Below are 16,877 nucleotides of genomic sequence, written 5' to 3' on the forward strand. Positions count from 1 at the left end.
TTAGGCATCACGAAAACCAAGCTCAGATTGAGAGGCATCTACTGGTGGCCTCACATGGATAGGCAAGTTGAGGAACTTGTGGGAAACTGCTTTGTGTGCCAACAAGCAAATAAATCTGCCAAACCATCTTTTGCACCATTACAACCTGTCGAATGGCCATTAAGACCATGAGAAAAGTTAGCCGTAGACATAATAGGCCCTCTTGATCGTGCTCCACAGTATGCTCGTTTTGCTTTGGTCATGGTTGACTATCATTCCAAGTGGCCCGAAGTTGCTTTTATGCCTTCTGTCACATCAGAAGCCATCATGCACAGTCTCATGTCCATATTCAGTAGAGAAGGATTTCCCGATGCTATAGTGTCCGATAATGGACCACAGTTTGTTTCTGCACAGTTCGAAAACTTCCTGAAGGAAAGAGGCATTAAGCATTTCTTGTCCTCTCCTTACTACCCACAGGCCAATGGCCAGGTAGAAAGATTTAACTATGTCCTTAAAGAATTCATACAGATTGCTATTTTGGAACAGCGAGACCTCAGAGACTAGCGGTTTTAGAATACTTGGCAATTTACAGGTTTACTCCACATATGACTACCGGTATGTCTCCAGCTATGCTGCTCCATAGTCGACAACCACGAACTCGGCTGGACATTGCAAACATGCCTCCAATTCATCCTGAATTTGCTTCTCCAAAGTTGCGCCAGGAAGTGCAGAGTAGAGTACGTGAAAACAGGAAAATACTAAAAAGTATGCGGATCGTCGTCGCGCAACTAAATGTCCTCAGTTTCAGCCAGGCGATCTGGTTAAGGTACGTACATCACGGAAATCTGGTCCTAAATACTCCAGTCCGCTCAAGATTTACCGTAAAGTAGGCTGAAGTACTTTCCAGCTTGAAAATGGCAAGCGTTGGAACGCGTCTAAACTGGTGAAGTACTCGGTACGTCAGGGGGAAACAAATGAAAGGAGTCATTTCAATGACGGAACATCCTTTGACGATAGTTTTCCACCTTTTCTTCCAGTTCCTACTGGTACTCATTTTCCTGCTGCAACCCCTTCTTTGCAACCACCTGTCTCACCACCACCACCTCCGGGCTCACCCCGTGCAGAACAGTCTCCTCAACGTCCGTGCGACACTCCTCCCCAAGACACTGCCCCTGAAGGCACTCAGGTATCTGACACACCTTCTAGCCTCAGTACGAGTAACACTTCTGCTGTTCCTCCTCTACAACCTGAACCAGTCCTCCGTGGGTCTACACGCCATAGAGAACCTCTGGAACGGTTTAAGGATTATGTTTCCAAGTAGCTTGTTGCCTTGGGTTACTGTCCACAGAGGTTTCAACCCTCCCACGCGAATTCGGCTATTAACGCCAAAAGTATTTCCTTCCATGTTCGTTAGGTCAATAGGACATATGCAGTATCCTTCAAATGGGGGATTTCTGGCAGCATAAATGGTACTATACGCACGCTGTACTTACTGCTATTCTGCAGATTTATCAGTGGATCCTAGCTGTAGGACCACTTTTCTTCATTTCTTAGCATCCCCGCAGAAGGTTACCATACATTTCTTGCAGCATAAAGATGTACGCGCATTTTACTACGGTGCTGACCGCCATACTAATTTGTCTTTCATGCCAAAAAGTTTTAACATTAAAAGTAGTTACCATTCTTAAGGGGGGACTATGGAGTGTAAAGTGCTTTTACGCACAATGCCAAATCCACGACAGCCACAGAGACTGTCTCGAGTCAGGCTCAGGGTGAATGAGCCACCCATCAGTGCTGTCCCAGGGGGCACACAGGTGTTTGTTACTGTCTACTTTTGTACTTTGTGAATTCTTTGTCTTTGTGTTATCGGTGTGTGCAAGGCTGCATCTCGTCGTCCGCCCAAGACGGGTACTGAAACTGCCGAACTGGAGTACAATAATTCATTCAGTTTTCATGTTGAGCGTTTTTTAAAGGGGGAAGCCAAAGATATCATTTTCTATTGTGTGAAGATGACATCACTATCATGTATGTTACAGTGCTAACATGTGTTCTTTGACTCGTGACTTACTTTTGTTGCGAGGAGAGCGAGTAGAGCATTTTTCCTTTCAAGGGAGAGGTGATGTGGTATCCTGTGTTAACTTCTGGTTTCGGTTTTGGATCTTTACATCAGGGCGCCACTCAGCGCCAAACGCTGTAAGTTGCCTTCCTGCTTCCCCTCGGAGAAATAAAAGTTAATTCTACGTCTGGTCCCCGACTGGAGCAGTCCTGCTCTTTCTTGCTGCGCTGCGCGCCCCGGCCGTTAGGCCTCATGCCGTAAACCTTTCGTCCGGCCGCCCCGTCGAAGCTCCAACACCTGCCATGCACTACGCTAATAGACACACACTTCCAACCAGCTGTGCTACCGATATTGCCAACTTCCTTCCCTGCGATGTGATTCTGCATTACGGAGCTCCTCGTCAGCTGCACACCGATCGCGGTCCTTACTTCTTGAGCCGCATCATCGATGACCGCCTCTGCTCATGTTCCACAAAACACAAGGTCACCACCGCCTAACATCCTCAGACAAACGGTCTCACCGAACGACTGAATCACACCATAATCGACATGCTCTCCATATACACTGGCGCCGACCACCGCGACTGGGATGTCACATTACTCTTCGTTACATTCACCTATACTAAGTCACGTCACGATACTGCAGGTTGTTCACCATTTTATCTTCTTTTTGGCTCTGAACTGACACTCCCCATGGATACATTGCTCCCATCCGCTCCAAAACAACCATCAGAGTACGTGCAAGATGTCATCGCAAAGGCTAAGGCTACGCATCGTATTGTGCGTAACCGCCTTACGATGTCGCATTACGATTGCCGTCATAAGGATGTATATTACGCTCCAGGACTATTAGTGCTCCTCTGGTTGCCAAGTCAAGTTGGTCAATCAGTGAAGCTTCTACCACGCTACAATTGTCCTTATCACATTCTGTGCCAAGTTACTAACGTGACGTATGAGATTGCACCAGCAAAGCCAATGTTACCATCTACGCCAGTCCAGACTGATGTAGTTCACATTGGTCGGCCAAAGCTGTATAACCCCTCCGTTCACGCTGCACTCTAGCCTACCCGGATGGTGCAAGTGTTTTTGCCTGGGGGGTGAGGCCACGAGACAGAAGAAGAAGTCGGTTTCATAAGCCAGCATCGATGAAGAGGTAGAAGTTCCTGCGCGCCATCTTGGCTGTTGTTGACTCTTGTTCACTTGCTATAGGATGATTTTCAAGCAGTACCCACCGCTCACAATGGCCGAATACAGTATTTACTTGAATTCACAGCCCTCCCCCCCCGCATGAAATTCGGTCTGAAAATTGCCTGCACACATCAATCGGATACGAAACCAAAACTGCCTTTCCGGTGTTAAATATGCTTTCTCGCATAAGATCAGTGTATTGCGGCACAGCTGACTTTAGGGGACTGGCCTGCGTTGTGCAACACATATCATCAGACCTCTGCCTATTTTTCTGGCCGACGAATTGGCTACACATTATTTTTCTACTTTGTTCACGAACATGGTGTCTACTAAATTACTTAATAGATATTCCCGGAATTTTCCAGGTTTTCCCTGATAATTCCAATAAAAATTCCCTGAATTTTAAAGAAGAAGGTTTGAGAGTCGAACAGAGGCACAATTCACATCGACAATTCCTCTCACAAAACAGTTTATTGCAGCGCCAAAGCGAGATTATGAGCGCATTTATTCACTTTAAAGCGTCAATTTCTTCCTGGAGAAGAGACGCCTCATTCTGTGGTTCAGAGATGAGCCTTTGCTTCTTTTGTTGGAGTTCCTTGATGCGGGTGGCCGCCCTTTTCCTGTTTTGTTCAGCCTCAGATGCATCCAGCCTGTCTTGCTTCTTTTTCTTGAGCTCCTCCTTCCACCGAATACTTGTGCCACGCACCATTTCCACCATACTGTCGGTAATGTCAACATTGGCTACACCCCCTGCTGCTGAAACTCCATCATACACTATTCTCTGCGCAATGAGAGATTCTTCGTTCAGGTTCTCTATGAGGCATTCTTTATTTACAGAAAAACCTCTTTCGACAGCAGCATTGCCATGGGACATGGTGAGGATGATCTTGACAAAGATAAGCAACTCCTTATGGTTCCGTGAGCACAGCTCAAACCAAAAGGTGTCCAGCCTCTGTGCCGTCCTATCAAAGTTCTTCAGAAGCAGCTGTGCAGAGCTCAGCGAACAGACTTGCACATAGGATCGATGCGCCCGTTCTGCTTCTAAGCCGGTCAGCCACCGGTGCTCTGTGAGTATTTCCAGCGCAATCGCTAGTCGTTTTTTGCCAACCCCCACTGACAAGGCGCAGACTGGATCCAGGCAACTCACTCCTGTTGTTAGCCTGTATTTTAGAGGCGATCTCTCCATAATCTTCTGCGAGCACACCTTCAAAAAAGAAATGCATTCCTTCTTGAATGTAAGCAGTGCAAGTTGAGATGGTTTTGCAGCTTTTCGAAGTTCGCTCTTGGCAGCAAAACCAACATCAAAACAGTTGACAAAAACGATGTTCTCGGGCTTCTCCAAGTCTATCTTAAGTAACTTGAACGGCTTGTCAGCGGCGCGCAAAATTTCTTGCTTAATGATCCTTCCCAACAGTGATCGTAGGACAGCCTCCAATGCTGCGGCAAGGAAGGGGACCATTGGTTCGTCCGTTTGAAATTCGGTCAGGAATGGCTTCGATTCCTCAGCAACTGATAGCATGAAAGCCAGTTTTGCCGGCAGCATCGTGTCAGCTACTAGCGTCTCAACTGTGGTGTAGCTGGTGCACTTCGGCTTGCTCTTGTCTTTAGCTGAACACTCCACGTATTTTATTAAGTGTGGCAGTACTTGAAGAGCTCTTGAAATCACCATACTGTTTTCAAGCCATCGAACCGCACAGAATTTGAGCGGAAACGATGTGCTTGCTGTGATGCGAATGTAATCAGCGCGGCGCGCTGGAACACACTTGAAAAGGTTATAAATACTCCGCAAAAATACTACCAAGTTCCAGCCAGTTGCTGCATGGCCTGTTTTGAAGGCACCATGAACCACATGTAGGCCACAGCTTCCAATTTCCAGGATTTGTCGACTGTCGTGACAAGTGAGTTCTTCCTTAAGGGATCTAAGAAACTTGAAGTTTACATTGGGACCATCCATTGACACTTGCAATACCTTGTGCTTTATGTCCTCTGTGGCTTTCTTGAAAGCAAGTGTCAGGTCTTCAGTACAGGTGTGGCCGAGAAAACATGAAGTCAGGTATCGAGTTTTTACAGTAGCGTCAGCCGAATCACAGTATCTGACCAGCACATCCATTTGTTCTTTCTGCGCTACTTTGTTTAGTGATTCATCGAATGCTACAGCTATGTACGGTACTTCAGCAAGAGCTGATAGCAGCTTTTTCCGGAAGAATGGCGCGATGCCATGACAGATAGTATAGCCGACTTTGTCTTTTCCTAATTGCATTTTCTTGGCAATTTCACAAGACTGGAACATCAACGGGAAGAGCGCCGCCGATGATGCCACGGAGCAGAGGGATGCATGAGTCATTACAGCATTCATGCACCATACGATCTCAGCTTTCGCAACGTCTTTCTTCAACAGAAAACCACGTACCGTGATCTGTGCAGGCGCTGATGTAGCAGGAGGCATCGATGAAGGGTCTGCACTCTTCGCCCGTTCGTCGACGGTCATCGCGGTTGACAGGGCTGCACTGCTTGCCTTGAAGAACGAGAATACACGTGTCTGGGAGCCACTTTCCAGCGCCTTCATGGCGTTCTTATGCTTTAGACTTGCAGCGTGGCTAGACACCGCAGTTTTTCCCATGTTGCTCAAGCGAAACGTCTTGCAGCACACTGCGCATTGTGCGCTGTATACATCGTTGGGCACAGGCTTAATCCAGCTCGCGAAGTCGGATACGTTGGCGTTGGTCAAGTCAGCATTGAACGAGCACTTCGTCGACTGTGACATCGCCGATTTCGAGTGTCTTCAAAAGTAGCCTCACGGCAAAACAAAACTATCAGAATGCCGCCGCCATGAACAAAGCACAACATACACAAGTGCACCCACGAGCACGTCACATGTTACCACAAAATGGAGAGATGGCGATACTCATCCGATATTGATGATGACAGTTGCCTCTTAGATCGCTTGCTGCTGGTTGGTTACTAGCGCCACGTAGTGGCAATTAAACTGCGGAGAGCTACGATGCATGGAGTCGGGGATCTACGGCTCAATCTCGGAGGCCGTGTGTAAAAGCGCCGTTGTTGCACACCGCCTCAGAGATCTGCGCGGTATTCGTGCCGGTTTGGGACGCTGTGTGCAGCAACGGCGCTTCTGCACGCGGCCTCCGAGATTGAGCCGTAGATCGTATTCATCGCTTTGTCGATCTCACCGGCCACATTCCCTGATTTGACCACGTTTTTTATAATTTCCCTGACAATTCCCTGAGTTTTCCAGACATATCGAGAATCCCTGATAATTCCCGGTTTTCCCGGTTGTTAGACACCCTGACGAACTTTAATGTGATTTCTACGTTACTTTTATCCCTTGCGCACACAGGAAGTGGATGAGCATTTGATTTGGTGGCATGTTAGAATCAGCCAAATACTGCCAAATGAATCAGCAGTGAGTTGTTGTCGCTTTTTTTTTCATTTTGTTAAAATTGATGCACCGGGTAATTCGATCAGTTTTGTAGGTACCGTCATGGTCAAACTGTGTGTGTTGTGTGTGTTTCACAATTTTATTTCCAATATGAGAGTTGCGGTACACCCCATGCAAAAAGCACCCAAATACAGCTTGCAGGTGCCTGGGGGCCTGTAATCCATTATCTTGGCATTTTATTCCAAGATTATGCCAAGTGGCAACCCAGGCAAGAAAAAAGTTGAACGGGGAGCCCGCGCAATGTTGTACTCACTGGCAGTTGAGGTGTCTTGCAGTGAAGGCTCTCTGGCCACTTCCAGGCTGTGAGCTGAGGGCAGCTCCTGCATGGACAGAGGACAGCGCCGAGTGCCAGCACCTAATCATAGCTTCCTTCTTAAAGGGACACAAAGGTTACTATAAAGTCAAGTTAAAGTGATAAAGCAATGCACTAGAGCGTCTAAGGCGTCAATATAGTCGGGAACAGAGCTTTAGTAACTGAAAAATTGAGGTAAATGCATGAGACGATTTGAGACCCCCCAGCGACATTCCGGTACTAGCCCGATGATGAAGGCACTCCTTATCATAATTTATGTCACTGGTACTCAACTACTCGTACTAAAAAGATAATTTCATTAGGTTATAAGACGGAAGGAAATGCTACTTCTCTACTTCTATTCGATTCTAAGAAAAAATAACATTTTGACGTTACCCTTCAGTAGTATGGGTGGTCGAAAGGTTTCGTTTTTGCTCAACTCAGCACCACGCGTGCTTTGGAGTTTCAGTTGTTTCGCTATCGTGTCATGCTGCGCTGGTTTTGCTGGCTCGCAAAACTTGCATTTGGAACAAGCAGCGAGAATGCCACGTCCATGTCATGTCGTGGGATTCGCGAACAGTCCACGGAACTTGGCCAAGGGCAGTTGCAGCGGCGAATCCAACGTTACTTATCACTGTGCCAACAAGTGAACCTCTCCGTTCTAAGTGGTAAAGTGCCGTACTTCTGCCACAGCACGTTGGCAAAGAGCAGAAAAATCGCATAGAGTGCTCGCTGCACTTTCGTCCAGAGGATTACGAGTTCAACGCTGACTTACTGAAGTCGTGTAAAGTGCCTTTCAATGTAATGCTTTCTCGTAGCGCTGTTCCGTCGGCCTTGCCAGCATTCTCCGAAGTGCAAGAACAACTGCAGGTCGAAGACGGGGTGGCGAGTGCGGCATTTGGTTTTCACGAAGAAAAAGCTACAAATGTACGAATATGTACAGTCATGACATACACTTGCCGTCGTAGTAGTACGCAACGACGCCGGCAGCGTGAGCCCTCAGCAGCAGGTCGTTCTCGTCAGTAATCAAATCGCTGAAGTCGAGCCCAGCATCGCTAGCCAATGTGTCGTCAGGGTTGTCCATTGCAACGAGCGTCAAAGTTGGCGTCATAAAATAAAGAACCATCTTATTGTCGCGCGCTTTCCCTTCCACTAGCCACCATAGTTCCGCTTTTGCGCAGCTGTTGGGTCTGTCTTGGCTCTGTTTCTGGACGCGCGTTCGCGTTTTGTGCAGAAAAGCCGTAGCGCCGTCTGCGGGCATTGTTTTACTCGCCGATGGCGCAACGTCACTATGAGACCATGACGTCACCCCTCCACGATCGGAGGGCGGGCAATTTGAACTGGGCTGGAGGTGGGCGGACACTTCAGAACACATTTTCTCTTAAAATAAATCTCTTCTTCGTATGAAACAAGCATTTCGAGGTTTCTGGGATGGTATTTCAACTGTCCACGTTGACTTAATATTAACCTTTAGTGTCCCTTTAAAGACGGTAACAGCACAAACAACAATGTACCTAAGTGCTGACTCACAGCTGACGCTTTGGAAACTGCTGCTGTATACTGGCTGCCTATTCGTAAAGTAATTACAACTTGCTGCTAGTCATAAAATATCCTTCAGGCTTGTCTTGTGCCTTCCCAAATTGTCTCTTATTTTGCCATAAGACTGCAACCACATCGCACAGAAAAGGTAGCTTCCGTCATTACCGACAGACACCAATCACGAGAAGCAGTAAAAGAACCTCGTAGAACATAAACTGGTGCTTAATACTAAGGGGCATGAAAAGTTCCCATAGCATAAATCAAGGTCTGCAGTTTCTGCCGTATTGCAGGCCACCTTTATGACTTGCTCTGCAGACAAGCATCCCGGCTACAATGAAAAGCGAGGAAAAAAAGAGTATTCTCCCCATAGACCATAATGTATAACAACTGCCGAAAGTTCGGACATCTTGCAACCGCTCGTCTGATTTTTCGGACACTTCTTGAGCCAACTCGATCAAGAGCACCATGCGCTGACTCTGACCGGTGCACGGTTCGACTTGCTGAACGCCATTTTTGTTTTGAACGGAGCCTCCTTCCTGCCCCATGAAGTAGAGCTATTGCAAATCCCCGCTCATCATCATCGTTTCTGCCTGGTTTGTGGCTACAGCAGTTCCGGTCTCAGCTTAGTAAGCCATGCCAAGACAATTCAGCAGCTGATTCCTTTCTTCGTGCACGACGCTGCGAGTAGGCCACATTTTTTGTATGTGCGACTGGTGCCAGCGTGACGGCATGGCGGTGTTTGCATTTGTGTGATGTGTCGAGGTTGCGGTGATCCAACGCAGCATACGGAAACATTGCGTCAAGTGTCTAATGGCGCCGACAGTGCCCGCACAGACTGCGCTGAGGAATGCCGGCAAGTGGCTGCCGGGAGGCCTAGGATTTGTCGCCTTCCGATGTGCTCCCTACTGACGGTGAAATTGTTCTGCTGAGACCAGCGCGGTGGTTGCATTGCGATTCTGGACACCGTCTCACTTGACAGTTTCCCAGGTGCTGACACTGCTGTACTGACATGCGCAGAACTCGACAATGGCGAGATCATTCTTCAGGTTTCTTCTGCACCACCACACGATGACTCCGAGTTGGAAGACGACGGACCATGTGCTATGCTGCCGTCGCATGCAGAGCATGTACAAGCAGTCACTGTGCTTTCAGCCGCCTATAGTGACCGTATGACCCGCTCCAAGATTTAGGCTTATTTGATTGCGCGTAAACGGAACAGCGCGTAAACGGAACAGCGTGCAACGACGCATTCACGATTTCTTCAGGCCTACTGCCAAGCCCGAAAAAGTGCGTGGAAATAAAGGATTTTTTTCTTAGTCTGCTTTTTCGGACACCTGTTTATTCGGACATTTCCGCAGTCCCCGTGAGATCCGAATAAACGGTCGGCGACTGTACAATAATGCCACGATGCTGCAAGAGCAAAACACGATGGTTTCTCCAACCCCATCCGCGCGCTAGGAGAAAAGTGTGGAATAAATGATGTAGTGTGTTCTCTTTTTTTGCCATTTTTTTATTTCTTTTGCTGTAGCGGCCACGCCTTTTGGGACGCAATGGCGGCTTTGTTATGGTTGTGTGCGCACACACGTGTTGCTCCGTAGGTTTCGTACCGTGGCAAAGGAGCCGTGTGGACAGGTTTGCGTTGGTCTCCGTGTTTTGTTGCGCTGTGTTATCTGGACCGTGCTCTCCCGGATGTTGCTGTGGCCAGGTGGGACAGGACGAACTAAAGTTCGTGAAATGAACGCGCATTTAACGCTGTACACAACGTACCGTGCCACAGCAATGGCAACGGACGAAGGAATATCTGCGGGAAATTTCACCCTCACTTGCGGAATCATGCTAACGTGCCATTGCAGGCTGAAACCGATGCGTTTCAGAATATGTACAATTAATGCCTTGCAGGTCAGCGATTCCTGCTTTTGACAGGACATGGTGCATTTGCGGCGCGTAGAACGTACATTATGCAAGAATGCATAGTCCTGGTTAAGAACATTTGTGTTCAGTAACAACTTGCTTTTGTGCATACTACAACTCGTGTTGCTTAACTGTTGCTTGTTTCTCACAGTACTCACGACAGCACGAAGTTTTTTAAACAGAGCAGGTTCGAGGTTCATGCACACCTGCACAGGTGTACCTCAATACATGTGCTGATATATAGAGCGTTACACAGAATACACAGATTTAAAAGTAGCATAACAACTTGTGTCGAGCGCTTTGTTCCAACTCGTATTAAGAAAACGCGCAAACGAAACTCCTGGATAACACGCAGCATTATCCATATGAAACGGAAAATTAAAAGACTATGAAAACAGAAAGTGAGAACGATGGAAGTTGCAGCTGTAAAAATTGAAATGAAAGAAGCTCTTGTGAAGTCGAAAAAAACAGTTCTTTGATCACACGCTTGCCAACTTCCTTAAACGTTTACCACACAAATTTTGGCGTTACTTCAGTGAAAGAAAGTAAAAGATTGAACAGATCGAACATGAAGAAAAAGTCCTGACACGAATTGAAGATTTAGCTGATACTTTCAATCGCTTCTTTCAGTCAGTTTATACACAGAGGTGATAAGATAGGCGAATACATGAACAGCGACATGAGGACCGCAATGGATTCAGTTATTATCAGCCATGAAGGTGTTTTACAATTGCTGCTTGAAGTAGACGCGAAGAAGGGAAGTGGACCGGATGGTCCACCAACTGAATTTTTGAAACTATATGCCGAATGGGTTTCCTTTTACTTAGAGGTAATATTTGCCAAGTCAATTGAACCTCATTTACTTCCACAAGACTGGCGCAAATGCAATAGTAATCCCTGTTTTTAAAAATGGCAACCGCAGGCAAGTAAACAATTACCGACCCATATCCTTGACGTCAGTTTGCTGAAAGGCCCTAGAACACGTTATTGCAAAACATATTAGTTTTCTTGACACTAACTAGTTACTTTGCACAATCCAGCACAGATTTAGGAGTGGTTTTTCTATGGTGACACAGTTAACAAAAACACTCCATGATTTCTACTTGAACATGGAGGCACACCTACAAACAGACGTAACAAGTGTTGATTTTAGGAAAGCTTTCGATAAGGTTTCTCACCGTAAATTGTTTTTTAAGCTCGATAAAATAGGTATAGGTAAAGAAGTAATACAATGGATAGAGGACTATTTATCTATGCGTCAACAGTCTGTAAGGATTGAGGATTGCATTTTAAATCCATTGCGTGTGTACTCTGGGGTTCCCCAATGTTCTGTTTTGGGACCAATACTGTTCTTGTTTGTTTATGATATCGGTGCACTATTTGAACCACCTGTTAAAATGAAACATTTTGCCGATGATTGTTTGATTTATTCCCCAATAGGTTGCGAAGGTGACCAAATTAATCTGAACAGAAGTTTACAGGCCTTAGACGAGTGGTGCTTAAAATGGGACATGGAAATAAACTATAGCAACACAACATTTACGCATATTCGCTCAAGTAGGAGCGAACTTTCCTTCATATACCACATCGGAAACCATCCTCTGAATAATGCAGCTTCTTTCAAATACTTAGGAGTCAGTATTATGCACACATTGCAATGGCATTGACACATTGATAATATATGTTCCAAGGCAAACCAAAAACTATACTTTTTAAAGAAAAAACTGGAATGTGCTACACGGGACGTGAAATTAACAACCTACAAAACTTTTGTACGACCAGTCTTGGAGTACGCTTGTGTTGTTTGGTCCCCTCATCAGAGAGTCCTGAAAGCAAAAATAGAAAGAATACAAAGATTGGCAGTCCGTTTCATATGTGGAAAATACCGACGCATGGAGTCTGTTATAGCCTTGTTAAAATCTTGTGAACTAGAGCCTCTGGAGGAAAGCAGACGTAAGCATAGGCCAAAGTTTCTTTTTAAAATCATGAGCGGGCGAACAAAAATAAACAAGGATCTATATCTACAAACTCCAGGAAGGAGATGTGATCGTCTCAACAAAAGCAGAGCTATTCAACCTTATCTAACCTACTGATGCTTTTCGTTTCTCCTTTTTTCCTGACACGATTGAAATGTAGAACAGATTGCCTAATGCAGTTGTGAGCAACGAGGGCTCTGCCGAATTCGAAAATGCATTAGATACTTTCTTTTGCGAGGATGTATACTGAATTTTTACTATGAGCATTTTTGTTGACCTTTCTTTGTATAACTACTGTTCTTTGCTCCTTTTTTTTTGCTCGTTGTTGCTGTTACCTACCAAAAGCGCCAGTGAATTTGTATGTTGCATAGAAAGAAAATTATGTATCATGTATTCTTGACACATCACCCTCCCTGTATTGACCCCAAGAACGGGGTTGACAGTATCAAATAGATAAAATAATAATAATAATAAATATGTGCATTTTGCTGCCCTCGGTACTGTGCGCCGGCCAGTCGACGCTTCATCCTAAAAGGTGGAAAGAAGCGGCTGCTTTGACTTAAGGAATGAATTCTCCCTACTGCAGACGTATCTTATCTCTGTGTGCGAGAAGCACAGGGAAGTGAGGGCTAGCGGATGTGCTGCAAGAGTGAGCAAGGCTCCACAACACGTACGCCCATGAACACATGAAACGGCTGTTCCATGGTCGCACGTAGGCCAGTTCTACGTGCATAATGTTTTGCACCGTGCGCCGGCTATCGCAAAACTTTGGTTCCGTGAACGTTCACTTACTGTGGTAAGAAGGCACCTCAGGCCGCAGTCAAGCAAACTAATAGCGGAGTCAGAAATGACATTCTGCCTCTTCGCTCGCGTGCTGTTGTAGTGATGCGCGGCCATCCAAAGTTTGTTCAATAAAGCACGGCGATTGCTCAAGCCACAGCGAGAGTATGTGTTTGTGCTCATAAACTCCAAATGGATCGCAAATGGGTCGGTGCGTCGTACGTGTCTCCAGTGCCTTCTTGCAACGCAGTGAGAATGCCTACATTTTTTTCGTAGCGCCAGACGTGTAGCTCGCAAGTTCGTCTGAGAACCCCAGGAAACCCAAGCAGACAAAAGCAAGTAGAAGGCAGCGATAATGTGACTTTTTTTTTTAAAACACGCAAGAACTGGGCAGCAGCCGGTACCTGCGGTTGATGAGAACAGTTCAGTTGGAAGGCCTATAACGCATGTTCATCTTCATAAAAGCCGGTAAAAGCAGGTAAAAGCAGCCGATTTGACCTCATGGCCCAATTTGCGAAGTTCATTATGAACTTCTTTCAACATGACTTCGGCAATGGTAATGCAATGAGACACTGCGATTGCATCCTTTTGTTTAGTATTGCTGCGGAGCGCATGCGTCCGAGCAGCCCGGTTGCGCACAGCATGGAGTGGTTTCGCGATAAATGTAAACAAGAGAGGAGAGCTGGCCCGATAGGAGGAGCAACGCCATGAGCAACGCCAATTTCCGACTCCACTTAGCTTCACAAAGGGTGAGGTCAGGGCCCCTCCTCAGTTTTCCTTCCTCCATGTGTAACCCTAACGGTCCACCAGCAGGTTTGCCAGATGGTCCCAACAAAAAATAGCCAAATGATCTCCAAATGTAGCCCAAAAATAGCTAGACCCAAATTTTTCGGTAGCGAAAAGTAGCCAAAAACATTGTGAAAACATTTGATGATGTTCAGCAGATGTCTTATATGTGGTATAGATCGTCTCCAAATCTCACCGCATACATCCAGTACAACACTGGCATGATGATCTGCGTAAAGAATTCTAGTGAGAGTTGCCACTAAAGTTTTGCTGCCACTCAGACGTGCATTTAGACAGCACTTATTGTTGCACTGAAGCGGATAAATCCTTTTCCGATTTACTCCTGACGTTATTTGTGCTTACTGAGACACGTCTCGCTTTACCCGTGGCAGTTTTCTATAAAAGTCAGGCAAAATATTGCCAGCTCCAACGTCGAGGGTCAGATTCGGCTGGTCACAATCGATTGCCCAAGAGGCGGCCCGAACTCTAGGCATTAAAATAGGGTTGCCTTTCCTATAGGCTTGATTTACAAAATAAACATGTTATTTCTCTCCCGTTCTCTCTGAATTTACTCGAAAGCAGCGCGAACCTGAGTTAGAAAATGCTGCTGCTTGGAGGCACACTGGACTCTTGAGAAAACTTGAAACCTTCTCGCGGTTTCCTCGTGCGAAGAAGCAGCAGTTGTAACAGCAATTCGCCTTTGAGTGGGAAAAAACAGCGCAACCTAATGGACCATAACAGAAGAGGTGAATTAAAGCACCGTAATCCACCTGGATTACGGTGCTGGCTATAATCCAGGTGGTATTAGTATCGAAAGGAGTTGAACCGGGTGGTATTTAAACAGGGATTGGCTGGCAAGATTCGTGCAATATAGTAAAAACTTAAACGTAAGTTTCTGTGCATGCAGGCACGAATGCGTGTGACGCGCAATTTCCGAGGGGAGCTGTGTACATTACTTTGACTGTGATTAAAAAAGAAATAAATGTGATTCCACTAGGGAACACAAAATCTATGGATCGCACAGGGCTGCCACGAAGTACAGCATAAGCCTCTCTGTCTAACAAATTCAAGCACTATACATCAGAACAGGAGGTTAGTAGAACATTATATATACCTTTAGATACTGGCAAGAACCCTCTTCCCAACCACCACGACTGCGATATGGGCAAAAATAATAAAATATGGACGCAACGGTACTGCACACACCTATTATGTATATCGAACGTAGTTTTTTTATCAAATCTCGAAAATATGTGTCTACAAAGTACAATGTCATGAATAGTAAGAAGAAAAAAGAAGCATTGCAATGGTCGTAAAGTATGTGCCTATAAAAAGTAAGCGATAATCGCAATTACTCGTATGTACTTAGCTTCAAGGGAAAAAAATTGTTGCAGGAATACGGTATGAAAATCGATGAGTTATCATCCTGACATTGGCAAGGCAATCACTTACAGACCTTTGGTGAGCAATCGCCTTGCCGTATTCAGTCTGGACGAACATCCTTTTCATATATTTACAGAGCTTATCATTGTAATAATATGCAACATTTAATGAGTACCATGAAACAATTGCAACTTTCGCATAATACAAAGCCGCTTAACTAAAACAAAGAACGAAAAAGAAAAACATTGCATACAGTCCCACTTGATACCTCTCACACTGGGGATTTACGCAAATCGATTAAATATACAATATAGCCCCGTGTCAATTAACTCCCACTGCCACTTGGACCATATAGAACTACATAGTTGAAACAAGACAGAAACTGTTCATCTGGCTGAAAATCTTTGCAGTGGTCCCCACTCTCTGCCAGCAGTGTCTTATTCTACATGCACTTTCTCAGACCATCCTTTGTCAACGAAACCTGGCTGAACAACACGCTATCGGCAGCTGCGTTCAAAACAGGCCGCGCAAGTAGGGACAAAGCAAGCTCAGACAACAAGGGGAACATGGGATTTCCGCCACTGGTTTTTGGATTCCTAATCCTAGCCCACAACTTGGGAATGCTTGGTGATACTATAGAGCAAAATATTTCGTTTTGATCGACAGTCGAGACTACTGTGGCTCGCTGAGCATGTATAGTGAGCGTCACCCTTGTGCAGAGTGCGCGAACGGCAGCCTCCGGGGTGCTTTGCAGCCAGCCAGCCAGTGACTGGGTGTGAGATTAGGTGTGTCGGCCTCTGCGTGCCCAGACACCTCTTATCTCGAGCACAGCAGCTACCCTCAGATGTCGCTGGCTGCCTCCGGATCAGCCCCGCAGCCGCCGTTCGCGCGCTCTACACAAGCCTGACGTGCACTGTACATAAAGACTCGAGCTGCCGTGTTTCTCATTTAAAGCGACTTGCGGAGTTTTTCGTAAGGTTACTGGGTAAATAAATAATGCGGTGATCCGAGGGAAAACCAGGCAATAGGCAACAAGGAACCCTCGATAAACATTGAAGGACCACGGGTAGAAATGACATGCCACGACATGCGTACGTATACTTGAGCTGTTGTGTAAGTCCACATATTAATTTGCTGTGTAGCAGCCGGGACGGAACATGTACTCGACAGCTGTCAGGCCCACTGTTTTTCTTACTGAATCGCGCGTGAACTGGCAGCAGATGGCGCCGAACCCAAAACAAGAGAGCCTTTGCTGGAATGACGTATAAACCTGGCAGCCATTACTTAACGCCGCCCTCCCAGCACCGACATGGCCCAAAAACACAGCCTTCAAGATATCCTACATATCTCTGCAGCAGCAATGAGCTTGGAGTTTTCATAAACCGCCGTTCCCGAATTTTGTCAGTGTTGACGTGGTCCTCGGGACTCGGAAGCCCTTAAGACAAAAATAGCCCCAATATAGCCATGTAGCCAAGTCGGAATTTTTGACGCCAACCAGCATAAAAAGTAGCCCAATCTGGCAACCCTGTCC

At 46.1% G+C, this 16,877-nt stretch overlaps 1 protein-coding gene across 4 annotated transcripts in view; it reads right to left on the reverse strand.

Moving 5' to 3' along the window:
* Positions 1-16,877, reverse strand: part of LOC135905830 (protein TsetseEP-like) — a 62,813-nt gene that overhangs the window by 30,319 nt on the left and 15,617 nt on the right. For all 4 annotated transcript variants that reach the window (XM_070528694.1, XM_070528693.1, XM_065436868.2 and 1 more), the window contains exon 3: positions 6,933-6,999. In XM_070528694.1, coding sequence (XP_070384795.1) covers positions 6,933-6,999 — 67 coding nt within the window. The remainder of the gene's footprint in view (positions 1-6,932; positions 7,000-16,877) is intronic.

Source organism: Dermacentor albipictus, unplaced genomic scaffold, assembly GCF_038994185.2.
Source record: "Dermacentor albipictus isolate Rhodes 1998 colony unplaced genomic scaffold, USDA_Dalb.pri_finalv2 scaffold_14, whole genome shotgun sequence".
In the NCBI taxonomy this organism is placed as follows: Eukaryota; Metazoa; Arthropoda; class Arachnida; order Ixodida; family Ixodidae; genus Dermacentor; species Dermacentor albipictus.